The sequence below is a fragment of the Anticarsia gemmatalis genome, chromosome 11 (assembly GCF_050436995.1).
Source record: "Anticarsia gemmatalis isolate Benzon Research Colony breed Stoneville strain chromosome 11, ilAntGemm2 primary, whole genome shotgun sequence".
NCBI lineage: Eukaryota > Metazoa > Arthropoda > Insecta > Lepidoptera > Erebidae > Anticarsia > Anticarsia gemmatalis.
In genome coordinates, this window is record NC_134755.1 from 6182380 (window position 1) to 6195867 (window position 13488).

The 13488-nt window shown below is 33.4% G+C and overlaps 1 protein-coding gene across 3 annotated transcripts in view; it reads left to right on the top strand.

Annotated features, from left to right (window-relative positions):
- LOC142976735 (lachesin-like) overlaps nucleotides 1-13488 on the top strand; it is a 115302-nt gene that overhangs the window by 73526 nt on the left and 28288 nt on the right. For all 3 annotated transcript variants that reach the window (XM_076120263.1, XM_076120262.1, XM_076120261.1), the window contains exons 3-5: nucleotides 4161-4282; nucleotides 10907-11092; nucleotides 11748-11937. In XM_076120263.1, the coding sequence (XP_075976378.1) occupies nucleotides 4161-4282; nucleotides 10907-11092; nucleotides 11748-11937 (498 nt within the window). The remainder of the gene's footprint in view (nucleotides 1-4160; nucleotides 4283-10906; nucleotides 11093-11747; nucleotides 11938-13488) is intronic.

Sequence of the window (13488 nt, forward strand, 5' to 3'; positions counted from 1 at the left end):
CCGATTATGCCGACCCGAATATGTCTGTAGTAAGCCTAAAACTTAAGTTTAAATATAAAATAGACCTGTAAGTCCACCTTAAGTCGTTCACGCCAATAAGGCCTATCCATCACTGTCCTCGGACTGGCATGTGTTCTACAAACGTATCTTTACTTAGTTTAAGTTTTGTACTTTTTGGTCGTTTCCTTTCTTGTATGTTAGTAATCAGCCTTGTTTAAGCCTTTACAAAGCTTTTGACTTAGTTAAAAGATGGCAAGGAACTAACCCGTCACGTATCTATTTAGAGCAAACACGGAAATCTTCCATCCATCTATGTCTTGGCTGTGTTTACGTGGCTTACCTTTTTAAATAACCATTCTCAAAATAATTATCTTATTAATGTTATATATAAAGTAGATAAATTTAACAGACCGTAAACAAAACATCCCATATCTACCAACAATCACGTGCCCTCTTGAAATCTGCAAATATGTTAATTCAGAGTTTCGTAAGAAAACCCCGGCCCACACCTGTTTCGCGCAACACTTTGGTATTAACCCCTATTAGTCGAGTTTACTTGTTACCAGCCAAATCCACCTCATACTACGTTGGTTTTTACAGCCGACGACACGACACGACACCGACACGACTCGTTTTACTGACTTCAATAAAATTTGCATGCAACACTTATGGAACGGCTTTAATTAGTTGAACGTAGATTTTCATTATCACTGTTCTTTATGAGGTGGATCGTTTGTTTCACTAATCCGTGACTACTTAATGACGAGTTTATGGTTGTACTGCTGTTACTTTTACAGTGTAAAGATGTTTCAATGAATCTTTACTATGTAACTGTGAAATAAAGTTAACTTGTAATACAAGGAGTTTTTAGCAAAGGCAAAAGACATGAAGTAAGTGAATCTTCGTAAAAACGAAAGAATTGAAGTTTCTGAAGAGAAAAGTTGCTCTTACTGATAGTTTTTCGAATTACACTATTTTTTGCCTGTTTTTATGGACAGAGATCTCAATGCAATTACTTCCAAGTATTCTGAAATTTTAACACGTATTTTTTTACTTTTTACAACTTTTCATTTCAACCAATGATATTTCCTTTATTTTTAAATGTTACCAAACGACGATTCACAACGTTACATCGTTATCGTACAGTGTAATGTAAAAAAGCCCTTAGATGGTATTCACACGGTGCCTGTGTTAGCTTTAAAGCCACCCTTATTTAGAGCGTACTGAATACGGTGATTCCACTTAAATAACTGCCGTGAATGCTTAAAGGTTTACTATCATAATATTACTTTGTTTGTACAAAACATTAGCTAATCATATTTAAACGAGCTATTGTAGTTGATTATTTTATACGTTATATGAACGAATTTTCTTTGAGTTTGGGTCTTAATTCTGACATCACGGTAATTATTTCATTCATATAAAGTACCTTTAATGTACATAGGTTTATTATATATGCCTAATAGATAATTCAACTTCCCTCTTCGCCATTATTATATGAGAATAGAAACAGGCTTTAGATAACCTGTATTTGTAAATAATACATTATTCCCGGAAATCTAGATCAACACGGTGAAATTTAGTTTTTCGCTTCATATTTCGCCGTTATTAAAATATAATCCGAAGCAAAAAGCAAAATAATTCACATAATATATTCTGTGTACGTTATACGCTAATACATTTTAGATTTCCAGTCCGTTTGATGTATCATTGATTTATTAAAAGTAGTAACATCGACAAAGAGGATTAGTTTATTTTTGTGACATAATTCATAATCTAAATGTATCCGAAAAAGTTTTATATTTATGTAGTTTTTATCCGAATGTAGCCGTGATTTGTTTATACTTTATAATCTTTCAAATCCCTGCACTCGAAAAATATGTCATAAAATTATGAAAGAGACAAAAAATAACGTCAAAAGTTGTCGCAAATTTCACGAAGTTTATTTTAGCCGGGGTTGTTGCTAACTAGTTGCTAATTAAATGTACAAGGTACTTTAAAACTTACAAACACTTAGAAAACTACATCCGCAACATTAATGCTGTAATTTTATCCTTAAACTAGCTGACCCGCGCAACTTTGCTTGTGTCACATAAGAGAATCATATTTTTTTCCGTTTTTGTAACTTTTTTTACTGGTACTCTGCCCCTATTGGTCGTAGCGTGATGATATATAGCCTTCCTCGATAAATGGGCTATCTAACACTGAAAGATTTTTTCAAATCGGACCAGTAGTTCCCGAGATTAGCGCGTTCAAACAAACAAACAAACAATCAAACAAACAAACTCTTCAGCTTTATAATATTATATAGTATAGATAGAAACGTGAATGTAATCCTTTCCGTAGTGTCCTTAGTAAATGTTTACTAAATTATTTATCATTAAATAAGCTGCCCTAAAAACCTTCCTTTATAAGGTACGGTTTAAGACAGGATTGGTAAACAACTGTAACGTGTAGTGTAAAACACCGACATATATTAGCATAACTTAGTTTTTGGTGAATTAACATCCATTTGTTAGATTCAAATGCTCTACAAATACTAGCTTGCCTATGTATTTATGTGCTACAGAGCGGAGAAAATAAGACTAGGTCACTTATTATGTAACGTTATATTATTTTTATTATAAGATTTAAAATTATTATAAAAGGAAAGAATACACAGAATACATACAGAACAAGTGTATCGATATTTCGATACATAAATTACAAATACCTTTTGTTGGTGTTAAGGAGCAACTTAATAATAAATCCATCCACACAATAAACTACTCATATTTACACCTTACGCAAAGTTCCACTAAGCCCAGTAACAGCATACCAACATACGTTAGATATCACAGCTCAGTTATGTGTCATCGCCTTACAAACTTTAGGTATACATTAATGTCCTTCCCGGATTCCTTGCTCCCTGTCACCGTACACCTGTATGTATGCCTCACATTGTTTACACAAGAACACGTAACAAACAACTGCATGATTTGCATGCTCAAGAGAAATGCTCGGGAGAAATCTTCGTGAAACTTTGTCTTGGCCAAATAACTTGAGATAAAAAAAGATATTCCTCGCTTTTCAGATGGTCTAAAATATTTTCTCTTTTTTTTAATTCATACACAAAATATCTGTCCATCTGTTACGCTATCAAGGCTAAACCACTAAACCTATTTAGATGAAATTTGGCATAAGTAAAAACATAGAGTTATAGTTTCGGTTTCAAACTTGCAGAACAAAACAATGCAGAACCACCCATATCAGCTAATGTTTTTATAATTTTAACCTAATTCACAAGCAACTAGACTTATTTAACATTGATTATCATCAAACAGTAAAATAGATTCATTCACAAGTAGTAGCCCGAAATGTTCAACATTCAAAACGGACAATTTTGGAGTTATCAAAATTGATATGAATTATTCAAAATCTCGGTCTGCTTGACATGATGGGTGTTGAAAGGACCTTTAGACGAATCGACAAATGCTTTAAGATAAAGTTGGCTACAATTTAGGTTGGGATACTATAACACAGTAAAATAGGAGTTAGCAGTAAAGTCTACTAGTCGAACAAAATGGAAAGCTTATAAGTTTAGATTATGCTAATATTTTTTCTGATAATAACCAATCTTATTATATCGAATGTCGGATCCTTTAACCACTACACCAGCGTCGTCAAAAATTAAATGATACTAATTACACTCGCTAGAGGGCTCTTTCAACAAAATTTAACAAAATCATTTTTCCTTCGCGACATCGACAAGCTAATACCTCTTCAGCCTAAGTAAATTGAATATTAATTTATTAGAAAATTGCTTGAAGCAGATTAAGTAGTTGTTACAAGGTCCCCTTGATAAAATTTAATTTATTGGAATAAAATGGTTACGTGGGACCCAAAACTTCATATAAGCTTAATTAGCCGATAGTTTTGGTACAATAATGAAAAGCAGAAAATTAAGCGCCGTATTTGAGTTTATTTCTCGAAATTAATGAAAACATAAATGTAGACAAGTATTTAAAATACATTGGAATTGGCTCTCCTGCCATTTCAATCCACCTTAAAAATGTTTCTCTCAACGATTTTTGTTCAAGATATTTTTAACACATATTAAGTCATATAATATAGTTAAAGGTGCAGTACATAATTGATGTTACAATTGGTATTCTTTGTAGGTGAAATGCCGATGCAGACAGAGCAAGAGCCAGAGTTCCTCCAGGCTCTGGAGAACCACACAGTCACACAAGGAAGAGACGTGCACTTTACGTGTGTCGTCAACCATCTATCTAATTATAGGGTAAGTAACAAATGATTATTGTTTTTTTTTTTTCTTAATTGTATAAGTGTATAATAAGCAGTAAGATTTTAAGAAATTAGGTATCTAATGTTTGTTGTTGTTGAAATAAGAACAGTTTTTGACGATATGCAAAGTCCCCAACCGCAGTTGGCCAGCGTGATGGACTCAAAGCCTAACTTTTGCCCATTACGCGAGGAGATCCTTGCCCAGCAGTGGGACTTTAATGGGTTAAATTTATTTATTTTTGTATGTTACCTGTATTATATCTTTATATATTATATTAAAGTTATGGTTTAGCGGCTCAATTGTTTTGAAAGATCATAATTTCTAGCCAAATCAATTTAAACTTAAGATAAAATAACAAAAAACTATCTTTAGAAACTGAACTAAATATTAACTGTTAACTTTCGGTTCAAAATAATTCCGAACTTAGTTTTCAATATTAAATAAACCAATATTACCTGATCCAAAGTATGTTTTGCCAGAACTTTGTTTAATGAAACTATTTCTAGCTTATTGCGATGACGTGATACAAATATTAGCAATAATATCAATATTTATGATACGCAAATAATATGCAAAATTATATTATATCCTAGTGAGCACCACTTTACCAAATATATTATTGTTTGCATACCAAACATAGTAACTTAATACAAATATGGTAAAAATTACAAATGCATTCCAGTTTTACATATCACGTATCTCAGTTGACAACTAGGCATATTTATTCAGTACATTACTGCTTTGATGTAAAGTAATCACAAAAATCTAAGACAGAAAACAATGTACTGCATCGTGGCTTGCAAATAGTTGTCAACAAAGACCCTAGATAGATAGCCCTCAGGTTTCCTTCAAAAACTCAAAACTGTATAGAAAATTACCTCAATAATAAGTGAATAAGAAATTATTGGACCTTGTAAATTGTTTCTGTTCTTTGTAATTGGGTCACAGGCGATTGTCAGCAGCAATATTAATATCGTAAAATACACCTCACTTTTGTTAATAATATCTAATTTGATTAAATATTAAATGAACGTAGCGCCTTCACGCTGAAAGGAGTTTCTAAACAGCCAGGAGAAAACATTGGCATCGAAAACAAAACTGAATAATATACTTTTCTTTTTTAATCCCAGTCCCCTCCCTTACTAGTTGTTGCAATATTTTCTTTGACTTCATTTTTTTGTTTGGAATTTAGTGAGTTCTTAGGTGCTCTTGATTAAAAATCTATTTTTGATGTAGTCAGACGAGTATAAAACGTAATATTTTATTAATAAATGTACGAATCTTGATAAGAAACAAAGAGCAGGTGCGCGTTTGTCTTCAAATATTTGACCGAGTAATACACGCACGCGTACCAAATGTTGAGATAACATCCAGACGATTGTTTTACGGCGCACCGAGTATTCTTTACTTTTTATTATCACATTCGAATACATAAATATTCAAAGTTTCGAGACAAATGAAACAAATTTTGTTATCAATGTAAAATGTAAAATTTCCTTTTATAAGTCTTTAGACATACTGCTCGAGAACTTTGGAAACAATTCGTTCAAATCGTCCTCTTGTACTCCACTTTCCTTTCAAGATAATCCTTCTGAGATTTTATCCAAGTTCCACTTTGGAATCCGTGTCAAATCCTTTCAACCAACAATATGCCACAATGCACTCCTCGTAACGTACTTCACTTGACAATCAATGTAAGAAAGAATAAAACCATATAACGAATATTGTACCACATACGTACAAAATTTTATATCAATAAATACTTACGATTATTTTACTTCGTATTAGTCTGATGTTTACTGTAACAGTGGTTTTCAAATACATATTTGTTTGCTACTATTATAAAATATATTATTCTTCAAACACTGCTTGATATACACCTATATAACGTAGGAGTTATATGTGTTTAGTAGTTTCTAATTGGGTATTTTTGGTAACGAAAATAATTAAACACGCGTTTTGAGATTTTAACACTAACATAAATAAAAATAAAAATTAAGTACTTACGAAGCTAAATAGAGCCGTATTGATAGGATATTTGTCTAAACATCGTTATGTTATGGCGATAAATTACGACAAACAATCAATTGACAATGTGGTCGTGAATGATGAATGAGTAAACTTCACACATTGATTAAATATTTTACAGTTATTCAATCAATGACGCATTTGATGCATACGTTTCAATAGATTGTGCGGAATGATTTATTCCGGTATTTTCACAGCTGAAACTGATTCATTTTTTAAGTATTTAAAGCTCTTCAGTTGTTTTAAAAACACATGGTACCACTACCTAGGCTTTTGATAATATGTTACTCGGTATATTTTTGGAAAACATTCTTTTTTTTATAAATGAATATGTAATAATTATCTTAATCCGTCAACGTTATTATCTACACAGGCAAAATAATAACTTTATCCATGCGGGCTACAGAGATCGAAAACAAAATCGTTGGCTGCTAGCCACTGCGCTACTTAAGTTATCGCCATTCGATCCCCGCTATGATGTATTATTTTGTGCATTTTATTTCCCAACTATAGTATGAAAGTGGGTGCACCAGATGTCAAACCGAGCATAAAATAAGTGGTCCACACTTGGCTGCATACGAGCTACTGAAACGAAAAGTTCATCCATCATAAAGTTCGTAATTTGTTACGTGCCAGTTCTGTTTTATTTTCTATACATCTTGAGCTCGAAGGAAAATGTAATAATGTACAATTATTTGCTTGATCGAATTTGTATTTGTAATATGTTCGTGTATTAGAATATTTCCAGTGAAACGATAATATGATTAAATGAAGGGTTGCATCTGTGTAAACTTTATTTGAGAAACGATTGCTAGAAATAATTTATTTTAAAAAGCTATGTTATTAAAAAATCATAGAACTAATCAAAGGTTTTGATGAAAAGAGAGCATTTATATTATAATTAAACAATACTGAAAATAAAAAGTTACATTGTTCCTGGAAATCGCGCGGTACTCAGATTCTTTATAGAGATGTTATTTTATATTCGATGGTATAATAACATTGCAAAAATATCTACTAAATCAAATAACATTATTAAATGTGTAAAAATGAAAGAACTAGAACATTATTTATATCAAAACTGGAACAAAGCTATTTATTACAACATAGTGTTCTACGAAATCGGATGAGAGGCTATATTACATAAGATCATTACATAATAGGTATAATCTTGTATTGCAATTGGAGAGCGCAGTCAAAGACGTAGGTATATTGCATGTTATCAAAACAGGCATTATGATTAATATTGTCATTAAGCTTCTGGAATATCGGATTTGGTTTAGAATTAACTACTAATAGTTACATGTATAGGTGCCTTGTTACATTATGTACATGTTAATAAGTCAGTTAATATTAATCACAAGGAGAATGATCGATGAGTGAGCAATGCACATAATAGGTAGTATTGTTATGTTGATTTTGATATTATGTCAGCTTAGCCTTTTTTCCAAACTATGTTGGAGTCGGCTTCCAGTCTCATCGGATGCAGCTGAATACCAGTGTTTTACATGAAGCGACTGCCTATCTGACCTGTACAACCCATTGATGATATAACACGATACCCTTCGGTAAGACTGGTTGTCAGACTTTCAAGCTTCAGACTACTGTTAACGACTGTCAAAGATCTTCAAAAATGACAGCCGGGACCCTCAATTGAAAACACGGAGAAACTCGATATGTGTAAGATGGTCACCCATCCACAGGACCACCTCGGCAAGCATGGCTTAACCTCAGAGATCGATCCGCGCGGCTGTCGCTAACTAAGCCACGAACTCCTCGATGATGTTGATTTCGATATTATGGATAAAAATGTAATGAAAATTGTAAAAAAGTTTCAAAAGTTCTTTGACGGTTAGTCCTACAACTTTTACGCTTTGCCGACTTTCTGCCAAGATAAGAACTGTTTTAAGTGCAGTATTTGATTGTTTACATTAATAACGTAGTTGAAATACATATAGAAATACTATGGTAATTCAATGAAGCCCGGTAAACATTGTTTAATTAAACAACATAGGTGAGAAAGGTTCAAGAATTCTTCAATTGTAAGAGTACGTGATATAAAATCATACCATTTAAGTTCTGCGTTTATTCAGTCTTTTATACATCAAGTTTTTTTGATCGTTTCTTTTATTCAATATAATTACTGAATTAATTTATTTCATATTGTATGAAATTTATGTATCAGCTCATTACAAAACGGAGAAATTATAAGGTATTGGGTGTTAAAAGTATTGGGTACTTTTACGTAGTAACACTTGTAGTTTTTTTTCTAAAAACGAAGACTTTCAAAACTATATAATAATATTTTCACAACTATATACTTTGCATTTGAATATCTGCATTAAAATACAAGCGAAAGTTTTAGCGCATACAAAATGATCGTAATATGGTATAAAGAAAGACTGCATGGCTGCATACAGTCAGCACGCGTATATTCTCAGGTGAATAACAGAACACCTCGTTAGTACCACTTGATGTGCGGTGTAAAGTTTACATTAAACAACTGTATAGCTACAGCGGTATAGAATAACTTGTTATTATAATTATTTCGAGGGAAATTCCTTTATAGTATGCTGTAACTTTTTGAAAATAAAGTACTTGTACACGTAGAAATTTCCATATACAGCTCTGTGGGTGATGAGAGGTTTCGATTGGTAACGTTTTCTGCTAAAAATAATAAATAGTATTAATGAAAAAAATTATATAGTTTTTTTTCGAAAATAAAGCCGATCTTCATTAAGCGTTTTTTTTTATTCTGTATGAATTTATTTACTAGCTGGCTGGCACATTATTACATGATATCGTGAATTGGCTTTATTTAATAGTTGCTCTAAAGACACAAGCGATATGTTTCCGTCCAAATTGTCCCAAAACTTTAAAACAAAAAAGTATCTATAGATTTTATTTCTAGCAAACGTCATATATCCCTACTGTATTTTAAAACCAATTATATCCAATGAAATAAGTGCAGCGCAGGCCTACAGTTGATCATTCCTGTTAGCCTGTACCTTGTACTACAGATTACCTAGTTCCTGTACTACGAAATACACATGCATAGACGCTGTAAAGCCATTAGCCACAACGTCTAGGATTTACAGTGACAGCATCGTCCGGCGTTTTACTAATATTTATCAATGTGTTTGTGTTTGAACAGATCGTGATTGTGATGCATGTCTTATTTGAAAGATAACCAAATATGTACATATGTCCAAAAATACTACTAACAACTTTTTAAATGCACACGCTTTAACTACTTCTACACTGAAAAACTAACAGAAAAATATTTTTTTAATAATTACTCAAATATTTTTTTTAATCTGCTGTAATCTCAGGAGCATTCCAATAAATAAATAAAGAATGATAAAATACAAAAGAAATTTAGTCAGTCGCTACTATACTGTTAAGTTGAATTCAATTTGTAAAGTCGTTTGGAAATACTACGGTTGGTAATTGAAGATAAAAAGCTTGAATCGACATACTATCATGTTAAAAGGGGTTAAAGGCTCATATCTGGACCCCACTCAACTTCCCTCGTGTGGTATGTCGATAAAAAGTATCCTGTTTCCCCAGTTTACATGAGATTCTATAAACCTATCAATTTACATTCGGTCTGGTAATAAATATTTTAGATGCATTTTAACCAAACATCTCAACCATTAATACATACGTGTATTCTTAATAGAGATCAATTTGAGCGTAAAATAGAGCCTCATAGTAAGCCTAATATTTTTTTCACGAAAATATTAGCTAAAGTGGTAAATATTAACCAAAGCAGTTATAAACCATGTGGAAGGTTATCTAATTAGATTTTTGTTACGTACTTAATACTCGTATACTGCTCAACTCATAACTCATATTCGTGCAACGGTTACTTAATTAGAAGCTCGCTTGTACATCTCAAGTTAAATAAACGGACCAGTATGTAAACATTTAATAATAAATGGCGCGTACTCGTAACAAAAAGGTTGCAAATAATAGTAGTTGCGACAAGTGTGCGCATTCAACCGGCGAGCACTAGCGCCGCTTACGTTGAAACTCGTCGGAAATAATTCTCGCAAACAATGAAATTGTTACTAATTTATTTTCCAACCGCAACAAAGCGAGATGTCACATGAAAAATGCTCGGAAGCGGCGCGGATGAGACGCCCTGCATTCCTCGGGTGAAACTCTCTACAATTTCACGTGTCGTTCCCTCAGTTTTACATTTGCTACAGCGTTTAAGTCACATTAAGTTTCGTCTCCACTGTGAACAATACAAACGATTTAAAACTCGCAAGAGCTCCGGGGAAATACGAGCGATTTATGACATTAATCCCAGATATAAAATGAAATTTCACACTCGTATGCAACACCGAGGAGAAACGTTTTGTTTCCTAGACACCGCTCTAATTGCTCTGTTAAATTCAACACGACATTCTTACCTTTATTAAACTTCTTTGTACAACTGCTATAAAAATAACAGTCGTATATTTATCTTCAAAGCCAATTTTCTTGGTATTGGGTAGTCAATATTTGTATTGACGATATAACTAATAGGGAATCCAATAAGGCTTTGATTGAACAGTGAAATAATCACAGTATTGTTTGTAGGTGGCGTGGATTAAGTCAGATTCGAAGGCGATTCTGGCGATACACACGAACATGGTAGCGCTGAATCCTCGACTCAGCGTCACGTACAATAACCACAATACTTGGAAGTTGCACGTGAGCAACGTTCAAGCGAACGACTCTGGCACCTACATGTGCCAGGTCAACACAGATCCTATGAAAAGTCAGGTAAGTCACTTTGTCGCCCAGTGTACACTGTAGCACAAAGTTAAAAGCTATTCCACAAACAACACTATAAGTGTAGGAAGAAGGATTTGTTAACAAGATGACATCGTTTATAGCTGTGACAAAGAGAAGCAATCTTTGTCTCCCACTCGCTCACAGCGATAGTTAGATACAAAGTGTCGTTCAAAGAGACATTTACTAATAACATATATTATCACGACACTATGCCGTAAAGAGCGAGCAATTGATGGAGTGCAATGTCTAAATCAAAAGCAATAATAGAGTAGCGCAAGTTTAACTTTATCAACCAAAGTTATACATACATAGATAATATTGTTAAAAGAACAGGAAACAAACACAGTCTTCTATACAAAACCACGTTCATTATGCTACAAGGTCAGAGAAATGGTGCGATACTACATTACTTGATCCCTAACCAACCGCGTAAAACAAATTGATTATCTAAATCAATTTCCACTACTCTCTATGGATTACAGCGGTGTTAGTTACTATCAATATTAAATGGCACTTATTGATACAAGATTCTATCAAGAGATCAAGCAAGTCACGTCCGTACAATAACAGTATATTCTTCCAATTATCGTGAAACAATTGATGGTATGTTTTCTTAGAATAATGGTGGTAATTATTTTTGTAGATGGGTCAGCTGTCGGTGGTAATTCCTCCGGACATAGTGGACTCGGTGACGGAGGGGAGCTCGGCGCAGGAAGGCGGGAGTATAAGGTTGACGTGCACAGCCACCGGAGTCCCACCGCCTACTGTTCTGTGGCGTAGGGAAAACAACCGGCCTATAGTATTTAGGCATGACGGTGGCAGGGAGAGGAAAGGTTAGTATTTTTTTCTTTTCTTATGTTGACGGCTTCGAACCGAGTCGTTGAATTGGTCACTGCGTTAGTCGTGGTTTCGATACACGGATTAAACATTTTGTGTTTTTTTTTGTCACAAGTCTGATTGTTCTCTGTTTTCGTCGTTTGTAAGTTTGTTAGTTTGTCTTGCTGTATATTCAAAAAACAACTGCCTCTACATAATAACTATGTTTTAGTTGAGGTGAGAACTGTTCTTACCTTCACTATATCACTGTATGTTGACAACTCATATATCAGAGGTTGTAGACATTTATGCTGCAACTACATAAGTCAGTCCGATGACGTAAACTACGGTATCCCTACATAAAACATTAAAATATCTAAAATGTACTTATGTAATATATGTTTGTATTTTCAGCGACACCTAAAATATTATAACATTAATTTAGTGCTAGTAAATCCATAAATCAGATTGAAATAGAGTAGAGTTTTCAACCCAAACGTTGGAGAAACAAAAATATTTACTTAGCCCTTTATACGGATCAAGTGGCGATTAGGTACTATGCATATTTAAATTAAATATATTGTTGTTCTTACCTACTATCCGAACTGACTGACAGCAAAATTTTGTTATTAATTATGTCCTTTTTTATCAAAAGTGAGTATTTGCTAGTAGCTAAGAACCAAATCAAATTCCGTGCAACACAGCGCTAAAAATGTAATATCTAACTCGGGAATCTATCGAAAACTACAACAATAATATGCATACTATGATGAAACGAACAATTATTCCTCAGAATATTGTCATAGAAACTCCCAATAAGACAACTATCGGACAAGACATCGTAATAAAAGTTATGCACGAATAAAATACACCCTTAAGGAAACATAATATGCGACTCGTAATCTTGCGACCGTTATTTGTTATCTCTTATTGATACTGCTAGTGTTATAGAGATTCTTATTAGATTTCGAGTGTTCAATTACTTTCACATTAGACGTCTGTGTTGTGAAGTAGATCAAAGTGCAACGGCTTCAAGAATCAATAGCTATTAAAAAGTTTGAAGCGAGAAACCTTGAGACGCGGTTTGCGTCAAGGCAGTGTAGAAGACTAGTTGTCTGCTGCGGCTATCTTTGTGTTTAGCAGCTGCCAGTTTTTGCTGTTAACGTTACTTTTTTTGGCTCAAAATAGTTCATTGACAGGATCGTTTCAACGGGTTAGATTCTTTAGGTTGTTTGTAAACTCTTCAGTTGCTACGAATACAAACGAGTAGCTATCGATAAATTATATTATGTAGTATAAAATGGTAAGAACATTTTTTGTTTTTAAGTATTTAATTTCAATTGTCAAACGCTTGCTTCTGTATAGTGCCGAGTGTAGGAAAGTGCTGCAGTAGTTGTCGTTTTATTACGTTTTCTTTACCATATAAATGGCAGTTGCGTCCGCTACACGAGCGGATATTTTATGCTTATTTAAACAATTATATGGTCTAGATTTACACGCAACTGGTATTAATCTAACTAAATCTATTCATCACTTTCCATTTGTCACTTGTCTTAGCGGTGAAAGAA